The 23,111-nt window shown below is 37.1% G+C and overlaps 3 protein-coding genes and 2 pseudogenes across 3 annotated transcripts; 2 read left to right on the top strand and 3 right to left on the bottom strand.

Annotated features, from left to right (window-relative positions):
- Positions 1–908: 908 nt before the first annotated feature.
- On the top strand, positions 909–2,375 carry LOC149045795 (adenosine receptor A3-like). The gene has a single exon (XM_089206117.1). It carries the CDS (start codon positions 1,124–1,126, stop codon positions 2,096–2,098), a length of 975 nt encoding a protein of 324 aa, XP_089062243.1. The 5' UTR covers positions 909–1,123; the 3' UTR covers positions 2,099–2,375.
- A 2,871-nt stretch (positions 2,376–5,246) lies between these two features.
- On the bottom strand, positions 5,247–6,478 carry LOC149045794 (histamine H2 receptor-like). The gene has a single exon (XM_089206083.1). The coding sequence runs from the start codon at positions 6,476–6,478 to the stop codon at positions 5,504–5,506; it is 975 nt and encodes a 324-aa protein (XP_089062209.1). The 3' UTR covers positions 5,247–5,503.
- Positions 6,479–10,738: 4,260 nt separating this feature from the next.
- Positions 10,739–11,840, bottom strand: LOC149045793 (beta-4C adrenergic receptor-like; annotated as a pseudogene).
- Positions 11,841–16,933: 5,093 nt separating this feature from the next.
- LOC149045792 (adenosine receptor A3-like) lies at positions 16,934–19,414 on the bottom strand. Its single transcript, XM_089208384.1, has one exon. The coding sequence runs from the start codon at positions 19,279–19,281 to the stop codon at positions 18,307–18,309; it is 975 nt and encodes a 324-aa protein (XP_089064510.1). The 5' UTR covers positions 19,282–19,414; the 3' UTR covers positions 16,934–18,306.
- Positions 19,415–20,660: 1,246 nt separating this feature from the next.
- Positions 20,661–22,563, top strand: LOC149045791 (adenosine receptor A3-like; annotated as a pseudogene).
- The last annotated feature ends 548 nt before the right edge of the window (positions 22,564–23,111 follow it).

Below are 23,111 nucleotides of genomic sequence, written 5' to 3'. Positions count from 1 at the left end.
TTTTGTTTTGGCCAAATCGATAAATTAAAGTCCCGCGAAATTAAGAACCGCGAAAAACAAGTACTGAACGATAAATTATATAAATCATCTGTATCCATGGGGGGACTAAGGCGAGGTTAGTGTGCATGAATATTCAAACATAAGTTTTAGAATAAAGCAGGTTCCACATGCCTGTCGAAGGAACATGACCAGTTTAATCCACACGGGCAATCAGAACTGTGGTTAACATCATAATAAGCGAATGAGAACCCGAAACAAGAATAGACGGACTGTCAAAAGCACTAAATGAGCCGAGTGATGCTTTTAGCGCCATTCACTCCGACGAAAAGCTAACATTCGAACTGTCAGTTTTAAAAAATGTCTCCTCAGCGTCCAAGTTACATGATCATCTCAGATAAAATAAAATTGACTCGCAATACCCCCACCGAAGTAGCATCGCATTTTTTCGGAAAACGCACCCCCTCTGTTCATTTGCAGTTTAGATTTCTGCCAAAAAATGAACGGTTTCGCTCAAATTCAGTAGCCTGCGAGGTGATCTCGTACCCAGATCCAACCCTTTAACTGTAATTGAACTGTAAGTTACAACCGCCCGGCCGTGAATGGGGTGGGTACGAGACTACCTTCAAGCAGACCTTCTCTGCCCGTGGGAAGACTTGAAACGAATCAGGGAGAGGTGTGCCAGGGGTCCGGCACCACTTGCAGACCTCTAGCTGACTACCCTTTACAGAACTATAGAGAATTGGCTGCCATTGAACTGCCAATGAGAGAGGATCGTAAGAATATTACAGAAGCTTATGGGGGAATCAGGCAAATTTTATCGTGACAACCAAAACCATGAACGAGAAAAAACGAGCTCCACAAACATATTGTTATACGTTTTAAGCGAACGGAGGTAACAAAGGGAAACTCATAAGTAATTTATTTTCTTTAACTTCCCATCTCAGCACCGGCCGCAACCACCTGCCGAGATGTGAGGACTGTTTACTCGAACGTTAGATGACGGAGGGTACTATTGTTGTTCTCCTTAGTAAGGCTTGTGATAAATTGGCTTGCTAAAATATCGCAACCCATTAACTATTTGTCTGAAATAGCGGCCCCTATAATTTATAAGTGAGTGAAAATCATGAGCAAATTGTATTGTAACCAGTCTTCGAAATTTTTGCCCATATTCGCCGAACTTGAAGATCTTCGCTCGACTTGTATCGTCAACTGTGTCTTCAACATTTTTCTTACTTACACCGCCTTCATGTTGAATATTTTGACAATCTACGCCATCCACAAAACTTCAACAATGCCAAAAACTTTGAAAACTCTGCTGCTAAGTCTTGCCTGCTCGGATGTTGGTGTTGGTTTATTTAGTCAACCATTATACACTTTCTTCCTTATCAACTGGCTTCGACTAGACAATCCTAGCTGTATCCCTAAACAAGTGGGGACGATTTTAGGTAGTTTATTTTCAGCTGCCTCGTTCCTCGGTGTTGTGGCTATAAGTGTAGACAGGTTCTTAGCTGTTCATCTTCATCTCAGATACCAGGAGTTCGTGTCTCACAGGCGTGTTGTTGTGGTGGTGGTCAGCATATGGGTGTATAGTGCATTTGTTTCTTTGTTTACATTGTGGGGGCTTCTTAGTGCTTGGAATCTTATAAATACAATTACTGTTGCTTTCGGTTTTATTATCACACTCGTGGTGTACATCAGGATATATCAAACTGTACGACGGCACAAGAATCACATTCAGTCCATGCAAATACGAGACGAAGCTCAGTCTGAGGAGATAAAAAACTTAACTGCTCTAATTAAATACACAGTTGGAATATTTCACGTATATCTCGTGTTGTTAGTTTGTTATTTGCCCCTTTTCATTTGCATGGATGTTATTCAATTTTATGGCTCGAGTATCGTTTTAAAGAAACTTTTTCTTTTCTTATTGACTCTCGTGTTCCTGAATTCATCTTTGAACCCTGTTATTTACTGCTGGAAGATTAAACACATTCGACATGCTATCATAGACATATTACGAAAGATGTATTGGAACAGCAATCGGCCATTTCGGATCAATTACAATCGGTCATCGAGTGTCGTCCATATTAATAACTGATCGCCTCTGTGTGGCTTACAAAGACTATGGGCGGTATTTGTTTACGACAAAGTAAAATAGGGACAAACAAGATTGTACATAAACTTAGTGATATGACCCGGCAGCCAAATAATCCCGTGGTTCCAATTTTAAGTACTCGATAAATCGAACAATCTGTAATGTGGAAGGGAAAGGCTAATTTGAGCAAGAAAGCTGGTGTTATCATCGATAGATAGTGAAATTGTAATTATGGATGTAAATAAAAGTAGGATACGACACAAGATTTTATTCACATCAAGGTTTCCGTCGCTCTTAGTTTCAAATCAGAATTTAAAATCAATAACAGTGGTTGCGGACTTAAGCTTCGGAAAAGGTTTCATTTTTCCCTTGTATATTTTGCCCATAACTGCCAACTGTTTCGCCGAATTTCTCAGTTAAAACTAGCACTGACAGAAAAACAAATAGGAGCTAGTATTTACGAGGGAAGAAAAATCGATGTTAATGATTAGCTAGTGAGTGGACTGAAAACGAAAATGGATTGATCGATATCCTTGGAAATTAAACAAACAACAAAAAGCACTGAGTTTGTGTTAACACTTTTGAGGTAAAAACTTAGTCGAAGCAGAATGCTGCATATGAAAACAAAAACATAGGTTGCTTTAGTGTTATTGATTAGTCCGCAGATGTTTGCAGGTTACCCTTGATAACACCGGGAGTTTTGAGAACTTAAAATTAAGTGTGTTTTTCCTTGTTATGTCCTTTGTTTATATGCAAATAACAGATAGGTTTTGGAATCATTATGACAATTCTTTGCAATTTCAAGACAAATTAAATGGGTCAATAAAATGAGATGTATTGAAAACATTAGTTCCGAAAAAGAAGTGTCCGAAAGTTTGTTTATACAGATAATCGACGGCTTAAATTTTGGGCACATCTATGATGATTACGTGGCAATTTGACAATGCCTTTCAAAATCTCGGAGAATATTCTAAAGCCTCGATTTTTCCTGGTTTTGAGGAGCAACAGAGTGGGAATCAGTCGTCGCTAAGAGATTTTGTGGGGAGGGGGGGGGAGGCTAAAGAAACTTGCTTTGGAGGATATTTGTCACGGCGTCGCTTTTCTTAAAAGCAGACAAGGTAAGAAGGAGGGAGGGGGTAATAAGAATATTACAGTCTTATGGGGGATAATGTTACTTTTATCTTGACACAACCAAAATCCTCTTTGGGAAATGAATAAAGCATGAAAAAGCCTTGAAGATGATAACAATACATTCTCAACAATAAACAATGTTTGGTTTAATTATCTTAACCGATAATAAGTTATAGAACTTTTGATATCACTGACCTCCCTTTTCCTGAATTAGTTTTTGCAGTAATCGTTGCTTTTAGAAGTAAATGCGTTTAATCTGATTTTATACAGCAGAAAGCCATCAAAAATAGTTCATCTGTCATTTATCCTCCCAAGAGGTTGGTCATTATTTATCGCCTGTGGGAAGAGGGAAGGTGTTAGAGGATCTTGGTCGAGTCACAACAATCTTTACACAGCCCCCCATAAGATTCTATAAGATTCCTATGACCTCTCCCTCCTAGGTGACAGTTAATCGGTCAGTCAGTCTCCTCTTAATACTCTTTTGGCGACAACTGAAACCCCTTTCGTTTTCCCTTAAAGCTAGGAAAATCGACGCTGTTACAAATAATCTCCGAGATTTGGAAAGACATCTTTAAATCACCACATAATCATCATGGATAATCCGTCGATTATCTGTCTTTATTTTATGTGACTGACCCATTAACTTGTCTAGAAATGAGAAAGAATTGTTGAATTAATTGAAAAACCTATCAGCTATTGCGTCTAAGCGAAAGGTGGTTACAAAGACAAAATACTTAGTTTTAAGCTCATAAAATTCTTGGTCAGCTAGTATTATGTAAAATATCATTAAAACATCTGCAGACTAATCCATTCGATAACTTTCGTTTTCGTATGCAGCATTCTGCTTTGAATAAATTTTTACCTCAAAAGTGTAACCAAAGGCAAACGAAATGCTCTTCGCTGTTTGTTTAGTTTTCAAGCATATCAATCAACCCATTTTCGTTTTCCATTCACCCGATAGACAATGATAAACAATCATTTCCCTTTCCTTCTTAAATACGTGCCTCTTGTTTCTTCTCCGCTTGAGGAAAAAACGTGACGCTATACCATTTCATCGTGGAATCATTTAAAGTTTTTAACTTCTGAAGAAAGAGCCGGAAGTTTATTCCCTTCACTCATGATCATAACTTATATTTATTTGCTGTTTATTCCTGAGCATCATACTATCAATACCATGTCCCTAAATTGATCATCTTTGTCATTTTCATTATCTGCTTGCTTTAAACTTTCTTAAAATTACACTTTCATAGGGGAGTTAAGGAGTTGACTGTTTATTAATATGAGAATCGTATACTCCTCCAACAAACCATTTTTAGCCACTTAAATTATGTCTTAAATCTCCCTTCAAATTATCATAAACCAAGAAAGAACTACCTCGATAAGCAGTAAAATTCAGTCATTTAAGATAAAAGTTAAATGCCATATCATCGGAAATAGTAAATAAGGTAAAACGCTGTACTTGATCACAATAAGTTATTCAAAAGCTATTTTCGTTTTGTTTTGTGTTTTCCTATTTTCCAAACAAGCCTAGTTAATCGTCAGACTTGAGCAAACGAAAGCAATAACGATACAACTCTTTTTGATTGTAAATAGTTCACATTGTCACAATGATGTTTGCCATAAAAGTCGAAGTAAAATTGGTAAACTGAAAGAAAAATACTGCAGGATGTCTGCTTACAGCGTGATCCATTCATTAAAATTAGCGCAAACAGATGCTTTTAAACTCTGTGCCTGTAAAAGTTTGTTCTCATTTAGGTACGAGCAATTTTCTTCGCGGACTTTATCTTACTGCTTCTTAGGGTAATGCTTCTATGGAAAAAAATGATTATATTGATAATAAAAACTCGCTTTTTCATGAGTTAAAGCAGCCTTTTTTAAAATGCTTCGGGAGAATTCCCCTCCGATCAACATATGGCTAAATAAAAAAATGACTCATCGAAGTTTTGTGTTTTGTCGTGAGCTTGCCTAAACAGTTTTTTTTATATTTTAACCTCCTTAGAACAGATAGCCAGGCTGAGGTAAAAAGCTAATGAAGCTCGTTCAATTTAGGAGCTAGCTGAGACACATCGATAACCAAACCAGCTTTCCTGTTTAATCGGCCTCTTTCGTTCCACTTGTGAGAATTTGATGTATTGTGTATTTAAACTCGACAGGATATGCAATGATTTGGCTGCTGAGTCATATCACTAAGTTTATGTACAATGTTCTTTCTCCATGTTTCCTTTGTGATAAACAAACCGTGCACGTGCACAGTCCATGTTAGATGTACAGAGTGGATCAGTTATCAACATGGACGACACTCGATGATCGATTGTAGTTTATCCGTAATGGCCGATTGCTCTTCCTAGACATCTTTCGAAGTATGTTCATGATAGCGTGTCGAACGTGTCTCATCTTCCAGCAGTAAATGACAGGGTTTAAAGATGAATTCAGGTACATGAGAGTCAATGAGTAAAGAAAAAATTGTTTTAAAGCGGTACTCGAGCCATACATTCGAATAACAGCCATGTAGATAAGATAAGGCAAATAACAAATTAAAAACACGAGATATACGTAGAATATGCCAACTGTGGATTTCAAGAGAACAATAAAGTTCTTTATTTCATCAGAATGAGCTACTTCTTGTATTTGCATAGAATGAATCTGATTCTTGTGCCGTCGGACAGTGAAGTATATCCTGATGTACACCACGAATGTGACAATGAAACCGAAAGCTGTAACAACCGAATCAATAAGATCCAGGGCACTAGGTGGGCCCCACAACAACATCAAAGAAACAAATGCACAGCACAACCATTTGCCGATCACCACAACAACAACACGCTTGCGAGTCACAAGCTCTTGATATCTGAGATGAAGATGAACAGCTAAGAACCTGTCTACACCTACAGCCACCACACCAAGAAAAGAAGCAGCTAAGAATAAAAAAACCGGAATATTAAGCACTTGGTAAGTATTACAGTTAATATGTTCCAGATGCAACCACTTGACCAGAAAGAAAGTGTATATTGGTTGGCTAAACAAACCAACAGCAACATCCGAGAAGGCAAGACTCAGCAGCAAAGTTTTCAAAGTTTTTGCGATTGCCGAAGTTTTGTGGATGGCGTAGATTGTCACAATATTCAACATGATGGAGGTGTGAGTTAAAAAATTGTTAAAAATACAGTTGGTTATAATAGTCGAACGAAGATCTTTAAGTTCAGTGTATGTGGGAAAATAATACAAAGACTCGTTACAAAATAATTCGCTCATGATGTCAACTCACTCATAAAAGATAGGACCATCTACTCCAGACAAACAGAACGTGTTGCAATTCTTTAGCAGGACAGTTTCTCCTTATTTTAGGCAGAAAATCTTGAGTTGATTCCACTTTCTGCCTAAAATGTTACCTTTCCTCCCAGTAGTGATAAACTTCAGCAAAAGGAATCCTCTTAACTTTCGCAATATGGGTTTTTGGGATGTCAGCCAATGACAAAGAAAGAACTTACGTCAAACAAGCTCCGCCGTCGCTGAGGTATTCTGATATCAACATGAACGACACTTGAACGCCGATTGTAAAATTACGCCAGATGGCTGATTTGTTCTCCAAGATATGTTTTGCGGTATTTCCATAAAAGTGCGTCGAATGTGTCTCACCTCTTAACAGTAAATGACAATCCGCTATGGAACCCTTTCTAATAACTCAGTTCTCGCTATTTGCCAATAAGTTTTTGCAGTAATCGTTGCTGTTCGAAGTAGATGCATGCAATTTGGGTTTCTACAGCAGAAAGCCATTAAAAATACTTCATCTGTCATATATCCTACCAAAGGAACGGTCAGTATTTATTTTCTGGGGTGGGAGGGAAGGCAAAGGATTCAGTAGGACATATGCTTTTATTCCCATCAAGGATTCCGTCGCTTTCAATTTAAAATCAGAATTAATAAACCAATAACGGTAGTTGCGGACTTAAGCTTCGGAAAAGGTTTCTTTTTTTTCATGTAAATTTTGCCTATAACTGCCGACTGTCTCGCCAAAACTAGCACTGACAACTAAGTGACATGCCAGCTACAAATAAAACAGAAGGAAATGTTTTGCCATCCATCCTTCTACCTCAAAAGCAGAATTCTCAAATTACTTTATGATAGTGTAAACGAACTTCTTCCTTTTGATAAACAGTCAACGCTTTGGCCACCCTTAATGTATAATTTGAAGAAATTCTCAAGCAAACAGGTAATAAGAATGACAGAGATGATCAATTTGGAGACATGGTATTGACAGTAAGATTCTCAGAACTAAACAACAAATAAATATAAGGTATTATCAGGAGCGGAGGGAATAAACTTCCAACTCTTTCATTAAAAACTTTAATTGATCATACGATAAAACGAAATAGCGTCACATTGAGAGCGTCTCGTAATGCCCTCAGGAATAAAAACAAGCAGGAGCTAGTATTTATGAGGGAAGAAGAATCCATGTTAATCATTAGCTAATGAGTGGATTCAAAACGAAAATGGATTGATCGATGCAAGCTACAAAGAGCATGAGTTTTCCTCAACACTTTTGAGGAAAAAAACTTAGTCGAAGGAGAATGCTGCATATGAAAACGAAAGCAGAGGTGGCTTTAGAGTTATTGATTGCCCCGCAGATGTTTGCAGGTGGTTCTTTATAACACAGGGAGTTTTGAGAACTTAAAATTCAGTATGTTTTTCCTTGTTATTTCCTTTGTTTATATGCAAATAACAGATAGGTTTTGGAATCATTATGACAATTCTTTGCAATTTCTAGACAAGTTGATGGGTTAATAAAATGAAATGTATTGAAAACATTAGTTTCGAAATAAAAGTGTTTAAAAGTTTGTTTATGCAGATAATCGACGGCCTAAATTTCGGGCATATCTATGATGATTACATGGCAATTCGAAAATGCCTTTCAAAATTTCGGAAAATATTTCTAAAGCCTCGATTTCTCGAGGGGGGGGGGGGGGGGGGGCTAAAGAAACTTGCCATGGAGAATATTTGTAACAGTGTCGCTTTTCAGCTTGCTTAAAAACTGACAAGGCAACAAGGGTGGAGGGGGTAATATGAATGTTACAGTCTTATGGGGGATAATGTTACTTCTATCTTGACACAACCAAAATCCTCCTTAGGAAATAAATAAAACATTGCAAAGTCTTCAAGATGACAACAATACATTCTGAACAATAAACAATGTTTGGTTTAATTATCTTAACCGATAATAAGTTATGTAAGTTATGGAACTTTTGGTATCACTGACCTCACTTTCCCTGAATGGGTTTTTGCAGTAATTGTTGCTTTTAGAAGTAAATGCGTACAATCTCAGTTTCCGTAGGAGAAAGCCATTAAAAATAGGTCAATTGTCATTTATCCTCCTAAGAGACTGGTCACTATTTATCTCCTGTGGGGAAAGGGGGGGGGGCCGTTAGAGCAACTTGGTCGACTCATGAGAATGTTTACACAGCCCCCCATATACTGAAGGTTCTCTAAGATTCCTATGACCCCTCCCTTCCTAGTTGACAGTAATTGGCAGTCAATTACCTATAGTCCCCTCTCAACACTTTATTGACGACAGCTAAACCCCCCTCCGTTTTTCCTTAACCTTTTAACTCCCAAGATCTGATTGTTAATTCTCCCCTCTACCTGCTACACACTTCCTTGTAGGTAAGTCACAAGAATTTGATGTTAGATCAAGGTAACAACTTCTACTTGATAAGTTTAAGTATTCTCATTACCTATTCGCTGTAATATGTATGGGTATTTTAGAGAGAAATTAGTTTTAAATCATTCCTGGGAGTTAAAAGGCTAAAGCCAGGAGAAATCGACCCTGTAACAAATAATCTCCGAGATTTTTAAAGACATCTTCAAATCATTACATAATCATCATGGATAAGCCCGAAATTTGAGCGGTCGATTATCTGTCAAAACAAATATTTTAAGAACTTTTAATACGAGACTAATTTTTTTGACTACATTTTACACAACTGACCCATTAACTTGTTTGGAAATTGGAAAGAATTGTTAAATTAATTCAAAAACCTATCTGTTATTGCGTCTAAGCGAAAGGAGATTAGCAGGAAAAACATGTTTGATTTTAAGCTCATAAAATTCCCGGTCAGCTTGTATTATGTAAAATCACCTGAAAACATTTGCGGGCTAATTAATAATTTTACAACCACCTATGTTTTCTGCATTCTGCTTTAACTAAGTTTTTACTTCAAAAGTGCAACCAAAGGCAAACGAAATGCTTTTGCTCTTTGTTTAGTTTTGAAGCATATCGCTCAATCCACTTTCGTTTTTAATCCACTCAATAGACAATGATAAACAATAATTTCCCTTTCCTTCTTAAATACGTGCTCCTGGTTTCTTCCCTTCCTGAGGGAAAACGCGACGCTCCAAATGTGACGCTGTACTATTTCATTAAAATTTAAACTTCTCACGAAAAAGCTGGAAGTTTATTTACTTCACTCATGATCATACCTTACATTTATTTGCTGTTTATTCCTGAGCTTCTTACTATCAATACCGTGTCCCTAAATTGATCCTCTTTGTCATTCTCATTATCTGCTTGCTTTAAACTTTCTTTAATTACACTTTAATAAGGGAGTTAAGGAGTTGACTGTTTATTAATATGAGCACCGTATACTACTCCAACACGCTATTTTTAGCCACTTGAATTATGTCTTAAATCTGCCGGCAAATTATCATAAACCAAGAAAGAACTATATCTTGATCAGCATGGTCACGCGAGAAGTGAGCTGTCGACACAAAATTGATTCATTTAAGATAGAAGTTATATGCCATATCATGGGAAATAGTAAGTTAGGTAAAACGCTGCAATTGGTCACAATAAGTTATTCAAAAGCTATTGTTTTGGTTTGTATTTTATTATTTTCCAAACAAGCTTAGTTAATCGTCAGACTCGGTGCAAACGAAAGCAATAACGATAAATTTTTTTTGATTGCAAATAGTTCACTTTGACACAATGATGTTAGCTGAATAAATGCCACCCTTCGAAGTAAAAAGGGGTAAATTGCAGGATGTATGCTTGCAACGTGATCCATTCATTAAAATTAGCACAAACAGATGCTATTAACTCTATGGCCATAACAGTTTTTTCTCATTTAGGTACGAGCAATTGTTTCCGCGGACTTTATCTTACCCCTTCTTAGGGTAATCCTTCTATGGAAAAAAAAAATGATTACATTGACAATAAAAACTCACTTTTTCATGAATTAAAGCAGCGTCTTTGAAGATACTTTGTGGGAATTCCCCTCTGATCAATATATGGCTAAATAAAACATGACTTATCGAAATTTTGAGCCTTATACTTCCTGTTTAATTGGCCTCTTTCGTTCCAGTGGTGAGAATTTGATATATTGTGTATTTAAATTCGACAGGATACGCAATGATTCTGCTGCTGAGTGGCATCACTAAGTTTATGTACAATGTTCTTTCTCCCTGTTTCCTTTGTGGTAAACAAACCGTGCACAGTCCTTGTTAGACGTACAGAGTGGATCAGTTATCAACATGGACGACACTCGATGATCGATTGTAGTTTATCCGTAATGGCCGATTGCTCTTCCAAGACATCTTTCTAAGTATGTTCATGATAGCGTGTCGAACGTGTCTCATCTTCCAGTAAATGACAGGATTCAAAGACGAATTAATAAATACGAGAGTCATTGAGTAAAAGGAAAAATTGTTTTGAAGCAATACTCGAGCCATATATTCGCATAACAGCCGAGCAAATGAAAAAAGGCAAATAACAAATTAACAACAGGAGATATACGTAGAATATGCTAACTGTGGATTTAATGAGAGCAATAAAGTTCTTTATTTCATCAGAATGGGTTACTTCTTGTATTTGCATACAAATATGCTAACTGTGGATTTAATGGGTTACTTTTTGTATTTGCATACGAAATATGCTAACTGTGGATTTAATGAGAGCAATAAAGTTCTTTATTTCATCAGAATGGGTTACTTCTTGTATTTGCATACATTGAATCTGATTTTTGTGCCGTCGGACAGTAAAATATAACCTGATGTACACCACGAGTGCGATAATGAAACCCAAAGCTGCGCCAACTAAATTAATAAGTTGCTGAGTACTAAGGAAGCCCCAAAATATTATCAAAGAAACAAATGCACTGTACACCCATTTGCTGATCACCACAACAACAACATGCCTGTGAGTCACAAGCTCTTGATATCTGAGATGAAGATGAACAGCTAAGAACCTGTCTACACTTACAGCCACAACACCAAGGAACGAAACAATTGAGAATAAATGAGCTGAAATATTTAGCACTTGGTAAATATCACAGTTAATATTGTCCAGTTGAAACCACTTGACCAATAAAAAAGTGTATATTGGTTGGCTAAACAAACCAACAGCAACATCCGAGCAGGCAAGACTCAGCAGTAGAGTTTTCAAAGTTTTTGCGATTGCCGAAGTTTTGTGGATAGCGTAGATTGTCACAATATTCAACATGATGGAGGTGTGAGTTATAAAATTGTTAAAAATGCAGTTGGTGATAAAAGTCGAACGAAGATCTTTAAGTTCCGTGTATGTGGGAAAATAATCCAGAAACTCGTTACAAAATAATTCGCTCATGATATCAACTCACTCATAAAAGATAGCACCCTCTCTACTCCAGACAAATTGAAACGTGTTGCGATTCTTTACCAGGACAGTTTCTTCTTATTTCGGGCGGCAATTCTTTAGCTGATTCCACTTTCTACCTGAAATGTTGCCTTTCCTCCCAAAAGTGATGAATTTCAACAAATGTAAGTCAATGACAAAGAAAGAACTGACGTCAGAGAAATTAACAGATGGAGGTAGTCAAGATGTTCCTTTGGATTGTAAAATCGACAATTTTCTCCCTAAGCTTTTTTTTTAGTGTATGTTAAACAATGTTAACTCTTTTTCCTTAATTCCATGAAATTGAGAGGAACTGTTGAAGACAAAAACCTGAAAGTTACTCTTGTCTAAGTGAAAGGAGACAATTAAGAAAAAACTAGTCATTTAGATCGATCAGAGTTCTGAAATTTTTCTGGCGTCTTGGCGCCGGCCTGAACCATCTTCAGAGATATCGATCTTGCCTAATTACTAAAACGAAAGCCGCCCGTGTTGTCGCTTTCATAAAGTATTTTGTTCAAGTCAACAGAAAATTATTTCAAAAAAGTTCACAAATAATAGATTTCGTCAATTTCCGGGATTTCATGAAAAATTCAAGCTTTAATAACATATATAATTCCGCACCTTGAGTGACGACGTACAGGAAAAGACAACCGACGAGGAAATTATGTCCCAATAATTTCTCCTGTTTGGGTGAAGAACAATTCTCCATAGTTCTGGCTAGCTTTACGTTTGAAGAAATTTGAAATCTAAGGGAACAGTCATTATTTATGTTTATCGACTGAGGGATGGTGTCGGAGGGGTTTTTCTTCTTTTTTTTTTTTGTTTTTTTGTTGTTGTTTTTTGAGGGGGAAGGGAATTAGAGGTTTTCTTTAGGGGAAAGATGAGGGATCAATTGTTGCTAACAGAGTCTGAAGGGGGAACTATGGAAATTATCCCGTTCACTCCCTCTCTGCCCTCTCCCCTCCCCTCCTCCCTCCGTACGGTTTTTTCGACAGGTTAGTTATTTATATTACATTGGTAGAATATTGAAAACATGTATTCAAAGCTAAAATTTCACTTGAAAAGGCCAATGGTCGTTCAGTAATAAAAAAAAAAAACTTGCTGTTCTGCTTCATTCAAATTTCGCTGATGTGTGTATTAAGCGAATTACTTGCATATATTTTCAATATTGGTAATTGCATACAACTACCGTAGACGGGAGATCATAAAAAGTCAATGAAGGTGGAGGGGAGGGATCATCAGAATACTGCAGTGCTAGTCTCGTAACCAGACCTTTCACGGGCAAGATCACATTTCAGTCAGTAACACGGTAGGATCTGGGTACTAGATTATGCAGAGCATTATAAGGGTTCAGGTAAATTTTATTGTGACATTAATAAAATCCCCCGACCCCTCCCCACCCCTCTCGACCGGGCTTTTTGAGCTATTTACATGCACTCTCGCTTCCCAATACAGGAAAAATATTTTGCGTTGGATCTTCTTATTCCTTTTTCCTCTAACTTTGTTTGTTTGTTTGTTTTTTTCATCGGAAATACAAGCTACACTGTTGATGCAATTTTTCTTGGTTAGATTAAGAAGGAAATCTCTGATTTGGCTAATGTTACCTATTTCCGCTTTTTGACAGAAATAAAAGCAGTAACGTCACAAATGGAACCACAGAAATGCTTTCAAAAGTTCAGGAACTGGACATATTACACGTAAATACTTTTACCTTCTTTTTTACTTTGCCTAAATGATTAAATGTATCGGTGCAAAGCAGGTAGATTTGACGGTCTATCATGTTCGATTACTTTAAAATAGAAATTTGCCAAATTTTTGGATAGCTCTATCGAGAAAGCTAATTTTCTTGTGATAAATCGACTTGCCTGATTTTTTTTCAGGTCCTATTTACAACTACTAGTTTCAGTAGTGTTCTTAGCTGCGAGGATCTGTTAATATCATCTCTCCACCGCAGTACAAATATGTGAATCTTCATATATCTAAAATCGTCATTCACTTGGATGTTTATTTGTACCCAATTCATTGACCAGCTCCCAGTTGGCTTGTTAGCTCAATTGGTAGAGCGCTGCACCGGTATCGCAGAGGTCATGGGTTCAAATCCCGTACGGGCCTGAAATTTTTTTCAGGTCCTATTTACAACTACTAGTTTCAGTAGTGTTCTTAGCTGCGAGGATCTGTTAATATCATCTCTCCACCGCAGTGCAAATATGTAAATCTTCATATATCTAAAATCGTCTATCACAACCCATAAACTATTTATCTGAAATAGCAGCCTCTATAATTTATAAGTGAGTGAAAATCATGAAAAAATTTATTGTAACCAGTCTTCGAAATTTTTGTCCATATTCACCGAACTTGAAGATCTTCGTTCGACTTGTATCGCCAACGGTGTCTTTAACATTTTTCTCAGTTACACCGCCTTCATGTTGAATATTGTGACAATCTACGCTATCCACAAAATTTTGCCTTCACTACACAACCGAACACACTCAAAGGTTGAGGCATGGGCGCGTTGGTCAGCCAGGCCCAAGATATATTTTAATTGTGACAATGAATTTACAACAAAGTGGATAAGAAATACATCAAGTAACGTCCTACATGCGCCAAAGCCGGACACGTAAACCCCAAAAACCTCTAGTTAGGAAAATAGGGACCGTGTACCCCCGACCAACCGCAGTGGCGCCACCTTTGGGGTTTTAAGGTTGATCTATAAACAATGAAGAGAATGAAGAAAACAAATCATATCAGGCTAATTACACAATAAAAATAAACCTTATGGGAAAGTGCTAGTGGCAAGGCTGACCGTAGAATGCCACAAGTTTCTCAACGATCTCTTCTTACAAACATACTACCCATGAGCCTTCGCGTACTACGCTTGCACCCAGTTCTCTGTTCCATGTCGGCAAAATATTAATTTATGTCAATACCGATTATCACAAATTACATACTTCAACAATGCCAAAAACTTTGAAAACTCTGCTGCTAAGTCTTGACTGCTCAGATGTTGCTGTTGGTTTATTTAGTCAACCATTATACACCTTCTTCCTTATCAACTGCCTTCGACTAAACAATCCTGGCTGTATCCCTAAACAAGTGGGGACGATTTTAGGTAGTTTATTTTCAGCTGCCTCGTTCCTCGGTGTTGTGGCTGTAAGTGTAGACAGGTTCTTAGCTGTTCATCCTCATCTCAGATACCAGGGGTTTGTGTCTCACAGGCGTGTTGTTGTGGTGGTGGTGGACAAAGTAAAATAGGGACAAACAAGATTGTACATAAACTCAGTGATATGTAATATAATCGCGTAGTTCCAATTTTAAGTACACAATAAATCGAATAATCTGTAGTGTGACAGGGAAAGGCTAATTTGAGCAAGAAAGCTGGTTTTGTCATCGATCGTCAGTGAACTTGTAATTATGGATGTAAATAAAAATAGGATACGACAAAAGATTTTATTCACATCAAGGTGACTACCCTTAATGTATAATTTGAAGAAATTCTCAAGGAAACAGGTAATAAGAATGACAGACGTGATCAATTTGGAGACATGGTACTGATAGTAAGATTCTCAGAACTAAACAACAAATAAATATGAGGTATTATCATGAGTGAAGGGAATAAACTTCCAGCTCTTTCATTCGAAGTTAAAAACTTTAAATGATCCTACGATAAAACGGTATAGCGTCATATTGAGAGCGTCTCGTAATGCCCTCAGGAAGAAAAACAAACAGAAGCTAGTATTTGCGAGGGAAGAAGAATCGATGGTAATCATCAGCTAGTGAGTGGAATGAAAACGAAAACGGATTGATCGATATCCTTGGAAATTAAACAAACAACGAAAAGCATCGAGTTTGTGTTAACACTTTTGAGGTAAAAACTTAGTCGAAGCAGAATGCCGCTTATGAAAACGAAAACAGAGGTGGCTTTAGAGTTATTGATTAGCCCGCAGATGTTTGCATGTTATCCTTGATAACATCGGGAGTTTTGAGAATTTAAATTGAGTATATTTTTCCTTGTTATTTCTTTTGTTTATATGCAAATAACAGATAGGTTTCGGAATCATTTTGACAATTCTTTGCACTTTCTAGACAAGTTAATTGGTTAATAAAATGAGATGTATTGAAAACATTAGTCTCGAAAAAGAAGTGTTCAAAAGTTTGTTTATACAGATAATCGACAGCTTAAATTTCGGGCATATCTATAATGATTATATGGCAATTTGAAAATGCCTTTAAAATCTCGGAGAATATTTCTAAAGCCTCGATTTCTTCTGGTTTTCAGGGGCAACAGAGTGGGGATCAGTCGCTAAGAGAGTTTCGGGGGAAGGGGGGTAAGAAACTTGCCTTGGAGGATATTTTTAACAGCGTCGCTTCTCAGCTTTCTTACAAGATGACAGGAGGGGGTAATAAGAATATTACAGTCTTATTGGGGATAATGTTGTTTTTATCTTGACACAACCAAAATCCTCCTTAGGAAATGAATAAGACATTACAAAGCCTTCAAGATGATAATAATACATTCTGAAGAATAAGCAATGTGTGGTTAACCGATAATAAGCCAGTGAAATTTTGGTATCATCGCTTTCTAACACTTGACATCGCTTTTCGTGAATAAGTTTTTGCAGTAATCGTTGTTTTTAGAAGTAAATGCGTATTATCTGAGTTTCTACAGCAGAAAGCCATTAAAAATAGTGCATCTGTAATTTATCCTTCTAAGAGACTGGTCGTTATTTGTCGCCTGTGGGGGAGGGGGAGAGGGGGTGCGTATTTGTCGCCTGTGGGGGGAGGGAAGGGATGTTAGAAGATCTTGGTCGAGTCACAACAATCTTTATAAAGCCCCCCATAAGATTCCTATGACCCCTCCCTCCCTAGGTGACAGTTAATAGGTCAGTCAGTCTCCTCTTAATACTCTGTTGGCGACAACTGAACTCCCTTCCGTTTTTCCATAAAGGAAAAACGTACTTAATTTTACGCTCATAAACTTCCCGGTCAGCTAGTATTATGTAAAAGCACCTGAAAACATCTGTAGGCTAATCAATAACTTTACTGCCACCTCTGTTTTCGTTTTCGCATACAGCATTCTGCTTTGGATAAATTTTTTCCTCAAAAGTGTAACCAAAGGCAAACGAAACGTTCTTCGCTGTTTGTTAAGTTTTCAAGCATATCGATCAATCTATTTTCGTTTTCCATTCACTCAATAGACAATGATAAGCAATAATTTCCCTTTCCTTCTTAAATACGTGCTCCTAGTTTCTTCTCTTCCTGAGGAAAAAACGTGACGCTCCAAATGTGACGCTATACCATTTCATAGTGGAATCGTTCAAAGTAAATAACTTTTAAAGAAAGAGCTGGAAGTTTATTCCCTTCACTCATGATCATAACTTGTATTTATTTTCTGTTTATTCCTGGGCATCTTACTATCAATATCATGTCCCTAAATTGAAAATCTTGGTCGTTTTCATCATCTGCTTGCTTTAGACTTTCTTTAAATTACACTTTAATAGGGGAGTTAAGGAGTTGACTGTTTATTAATATGAGCACCGTATACTACTCAAACGCGCTATTTTTAGCCAGTTAAATTATGTGCACTTAAATCTTCCAGCAAATTATCATAAACCAAAAAAGAACTATATCTCGATCAGCATGGTCACGCGAGAAGTGAACTCTTGCAATAAAACTCAGTCATTTAAGATAAAAGTTACATGCCATATCATCGGAAATAGTAAATTAGGTAAAACGCTGTAATTCATCACAATAAGTTGTTTAGAAGCTATTTTCGCAATACAAGTTATCCTTCGAAGTAAAAAGTGGTAAATTGAAAGAAAAATACTGCAGGATGTCTGCTTACAGCAGTTCCATTCATTAAAATTAGCGCAAACAGATGCTTTTAACTCTATGCCCGTATAAGTTTTTTTCCTCATTTAGGTACGAGCATTTGTCTTCGGGGACTTTATCTCACTCCTTCTTAGGGTAATGCTTCTATGCAAAAAAAAAATGATTACATTGATAATAAAAACTCGCTTTTTCATGAGTTATAGCAGCTGTTTTGAAGATGCTTCGAGGGAATTCCCCTCTGATCAACATATGGCTAAATAAAAAAATGACTTATCGAAGTTTTGAGCCATGTACTGTCGTGAGCCTAAACAGTTTTGTTCTGTTTTAACCTCCTCAGAATAGATAACTAGGTTGAAGTAAAAAGCAAATGAAGCTCGATCAATTTAGGAATTAGCTGAGATACATCGATAACCAAACCAGCTTTCCTGTTTAATTGGCTTCTTTCGTTCCACTTGTGAGAATTTGATGTATTGTGTATCTAAAACTCGACAAGATACGCAATGATTTGGCTGCTGAGTCATATCACTAAGTTTATGTACAATGTTCTTTCTCCCTGTTTCCTTTGCCGTAAACAAACCGTACACCGTTCTTGTTAGACAAACAGAGGGAATTAGTTATCAACTTGAACGATACTCGATGATCGATTGTATTTTATCCGTAATGGCCGATTGCTGTTCCAAGACATCTTTCGAAGTATGTCCATGATAGCGTGTCGAACGTGTCTCATCTTCCAGCAGTAAATGACAGGGTTCAAAGATGAATTAAGAAATACGAGAGTCACTGAGTAAAGAAAAAATTGTTTTAAAGCGATACTCGAGCCATAGATTTGAATAACAGCCATGCAAATAGAAGAAGGCAAATAACAAATCAGCAACACGAGATATACGTAGAATATGCTAACTGCGGTTTTAATGAGAACAATTAAGTTTTTAATTTCATCAGAATGAGCTACTTCTTGTACTTGCATAGAATGAATCTGATTCTTGTGCCGTCGGACGATAAAATATGTCCTGATGTTCAACACAAATGTGACAATGAAACCGAAAGCTGCAACAACTGACTCTATAATATTCCGAGTACTAAGCAACCCCCACAATGCTATCGAAGAAACAAATGCACTGTACAACCATTTGCCGATCACCACAACAACAACACGCTTGTGAGTCACAAGCTCTTGATATCTGAGATGAAGATGAACAGCTAAGAACCTGTCTACACTTACAGCCACAACACCAAGAAACGAAACAGCTGAGAATAAATAACCTGCAATACTCAGCACTTGGTAAGTATTACAGTTAACATTGTCCAGTTGTAGCCACTTGACCAGAAAAAAAGTGTATAATGGTTGACTAAACAAACCAACAGCAACATCAGAGCAGGCAAGACTCAGTAGCAGAGTTTTCAAAGTTTTTGCGATCGCCGAGGTTTTGTGGATAGCGTAGATTGTCACAATATTCAACATGATGGAGGTGTGCGTAAGAAAATTGTTGAAGATACAGTTGGCGATAAAAGTCGAACGAAGATCTTTGAGTTCAGTGGATATGGGGTAAAACTGTGCAGAATCGTTGCAAGTAACGTCGTTCATGATATCAACTCACTCATAAAATATAGGAACCACTATTCCAGACAAACAGAACGTGTTGCGATTCTTTAGCAGGACAGTTTTCTCCTTGTTTCGGGCAGTAGTTTTTTAGCTAATTTCACTTTCAGCTTAAAATGCTACCTTTTCTCCCAAAAGTGGTGAACTTCAATAAAAGGCATCTTCTCCTAGTGGAATGGGTTTTTGGGATGTAAACCAATGACAAAGGAAGAACTTACGTCAGACAAATTAACAGATATGTGAGTAGTCAAGATGTTCAATTGTATTTTAAAATAGACAATTTTATCCCTAGGCTTGTTTTTTAAGTGTATGTTAAACATGTTAACTCTTTTTTCTTAATTCCACGAAATTGAGAAGAACTGTTCAACACAGAAACCTGAAAGTTTCTCTTGTCTAAGTGAAAGGAGGCAATTACAAAACACTCGTCATTTAGATCGATCAGCGTTCTGAAATTTTTCTGGCGTCTTGGCACAGGCCTGAACCATCTTTAGAGATATCGATCTTGCATAATTACTAAAACATCGAACTAAAGCCGCCCGTGTTGTCGCTTTCGTAAAGCATTTTGTTCAAGTCAACAAAAAATTATTTCAAAAAAATTCACAAACAATAGATATCTTCAATTTCCGGGTTTTTATGAAAAATTCAAACTTTGGTAACTTATACAATTCCGCACCTCAGGTGACGACGTACAGGAAAAACACAACCGAAGAGGAAATTATGTCCCAATAATTTCTCCTGTTTGGGTGAAGAATATTTCTCCCTGGTTCTGGCCAGCTTTACGTTTGACGAAATTTGAAATCTAAGGGAACAGTCATTATTTGTATTTATCGACTGAGGGATGGCGTCGGAGGGCGTTTTCTTTTTTTCTTTTTTTTTTTGAGGGGGAAGGGAATTACACGTTTTCCTTGGGGGACAGATGAGGGATGAGTTGTTGCTAACAGAGTCTGATGGGGGAACTATGGAAATTATCCCGTTCACTCCCTCTCTGCCCTCACCCCTCCCCTCTTCCCTCCGTACGGTTTTTTTCGACTGGTTAGTTATTCATATTACATTGGAAGAATATCGAAAACATGTATACAAGGCTAACATTTCATTTGAAAAGGCCAGTGGTCGTTCAGTAATAAAAATAAACTTGCTGTTCTGCTTCTTTCAAATTTCGCTGTTGTGTGTATTGAGCGAATTACTTGCATATATTTTCAACATTGGTAATTGTATACAACTACCGTAGACGGGAGATCATTAAAAGTCAATGAAGGTGGAGGGGAGGGATCATCAGAATATTGCAGTGCTAGTCTCGTAACCAGACCTTTCACGGGCAAGATCACATTTCAGTCAGTAACCCGGTAGGATCTGGGTATTAGATTATGCAGAGCATTATAAGGGGTTCAGGTAAATTTTATTGTGACATTAATAAAATCCCCCGACCCCTCCCCACCCCTCTCGACCGAGCTTTTTGAGTTATTTACATGCACTCTCGCTTCCCAATACAGGAAAAATATTTTGCGTTGGATATTCTTCCTTTTTCCTCTAACTTTGTTTGTTTTTTTTTTTTCCATCGGAAATACAAGCTACACTGTTGATGCAATTTTTTTTTGCTAGATTTAGAAGGAAATCTCTGATTTGGCTAATGTTACCTATTTCCGCTTTTTGACAGAAATAAAAGCAGTAACGTCACAAATGAAACCACAGAAATGCTTTCGAAAGTTCAGGAACTGGACATATTACACGTAAATACTTTTACCTTCTTTTTTACTTTGCCTAAATGATTAAATGTATCGGTGCAAAGCAGGTAGATTTGACGGTCTATCATGTTCGATTATTTTAAAATAGAAATTTGCCAAATTGCTGGATAGCTCTATCGAGAAAGCTAATTTTCTTGTGATAAATCGACTTGCTAAAATATCACAACCCATAAACTATTTATCTGAAATAGCGGCCCCTATAATTTATAAGTGAGTGAAAATCATGAAAAAATTTATTGTAACCAGTCTTCGAAATTTTTGCCCATATTCACCGAACTTGAAGATCTTCGTTCGACTTGTATCGCCAACTGTGTCTTTAACATTTTTCTCAGTTACACCGCCTTCATGTTGAATATTGTGACAATCTACGCCATCCACAAAACTTCAACAGTGCCAAAAACTTTGAAAACTCTGCTGCTAAGTCTTGCCTGCTCGGATGTTGCTGTTGGTTTATTTAGTCAACCATTATACACCTTCTTCCTTATCAACTGCCTTCGACTAAACAATCCTGGCTGTATCCCTAAACAAGTGGGGACGATTTTAGGTAGTTTATTTTCAGCTGCCTCGTTCCTCGGTGTTGTGGCTGTAAGTGTAGACAGGTTCTTAGCTGTTCATCTTCATCTCAGATACCAGGGGTTCGTGTCTCACAGGCGTGTTGTCGTGGTGGTGGTCAGCATATAGGTGTATAGTGCATTTGTTTCTTTGGTTACATTGTGGGGGCTTCTTAGTGCTTGGAATCTTATAAATACAATTACTGTTGCTTTCGGTTTTATTATCACACTCGTGGTGTACATCAGGATATATCAAACTGTACGACGGCACAAGAATCACATTTAGTCCATGCAAATACGAGACGAAGCTCAGTCTGAGGAGATAAAAAACTTAACTGCTCTAATTAAATACACAGTTGGAATATTTCACGTATATCTCGTGTTTTTAGTTTGTTATTTGCCCCTTTTCATTTGCAAGGCTGTTATTCAATTTTATGGCTCGAGTATCGTTTTAAAGAAACTTTTTCTTTTCTTATTGACTCTCGTGTTCCTGAATTCATCTTTGAACCCTGTTATTTACTGCTGGAAGATTAAACACATTCGACATGCTATCATAGACATATTACGAAAGATGTATTGGAACAGCAATCGGCCATTTCGGATCAATTACAATCGGTCATCGAGTGTCGTCCATATTCATAACTGATCGCCTCTGTGTGGCTTACAAAGACTATGGGCGGTATTTGTTTACGACAAAGTAAAATAGGGACAAACAAGATTGTACATAAACTTAGTGATATGACCCGGCAGCCAAATAATCCCGTGGTTCCAATTTTAAGTACTCGATAAATCGAACAATCTGTAATGTGGAAGGGAAAGGCTAATTTGAGCAAGAAAGCTGGTGTTATCATCGATAGATAGTGAAATTGTAATTATGGATGTAAATAAAAGTAGGATACGACACAAGATTTTATTCACATCAAGGTTTCCGTCGCTCTTAGTTTCAAATCAGAATTTAAAATCAATAACAGTGGTTGCGGACTTAAGCTTCGGAAAAGGTTTCATTTTTCCCTTGTATATTTTGCCCATAACTGCCAACTGTTTCGCCGAATTTCTCAGTTAAAACTAGCACTGACAGAAAAACAAATAGGAACTAGTATTTACGAGGGAAGAAAAATCGATGTTAATGATTAGCTAGTGAGTGGACTGAAAACGAAAATGGATTAATCGATATCCTTGGAAATTAAACAAACAACAAAAAGCACTGAGTTTGTGTTAACACTTTTGAGGTAAAAACTTAGTCGTAGTAGAATGCTGCATATGAAAACAAAAACAGAAGTGGCTTTAGAGTTATTGATCAGCCCGCAGATGTTTGCAGGTTACCCTTGATAACACCGGGAGTTTTGAGAACTTAAAAAAAAAGTATGTTTTTCCTTGCTTTTCCTTTGTTTATATGCAAATAACAGATAGGTTTTGGAATCATTATGACAATTCTTTGCAATTTCAAGACAAATTAAATGGGTCAATAAAATGAGATGTATTGAAAACATTAGTTCCGAAAAAGAAGTGTTCGAAAGTTTGT

The sequence above is a fragment of the Pocillopora damicornis genome, chromosome 5 (genome assembly GCF_964200805.1).
Source record: "Pocillopora damicornis chromosome 5, jaPocDami1.2, whole genome shotgun sequence".
Taxonomy (NCBI): domain Eukaryota; kingdom Metazoa; phylum Cnidaria; class Anthozoa; order Scleractinia; family Pocilloporidae; genus Pocillopora; species Pocillopora damicornis.
This window is presented reverse-complemented; position numbering and strand designations above follow the sequence as displayed.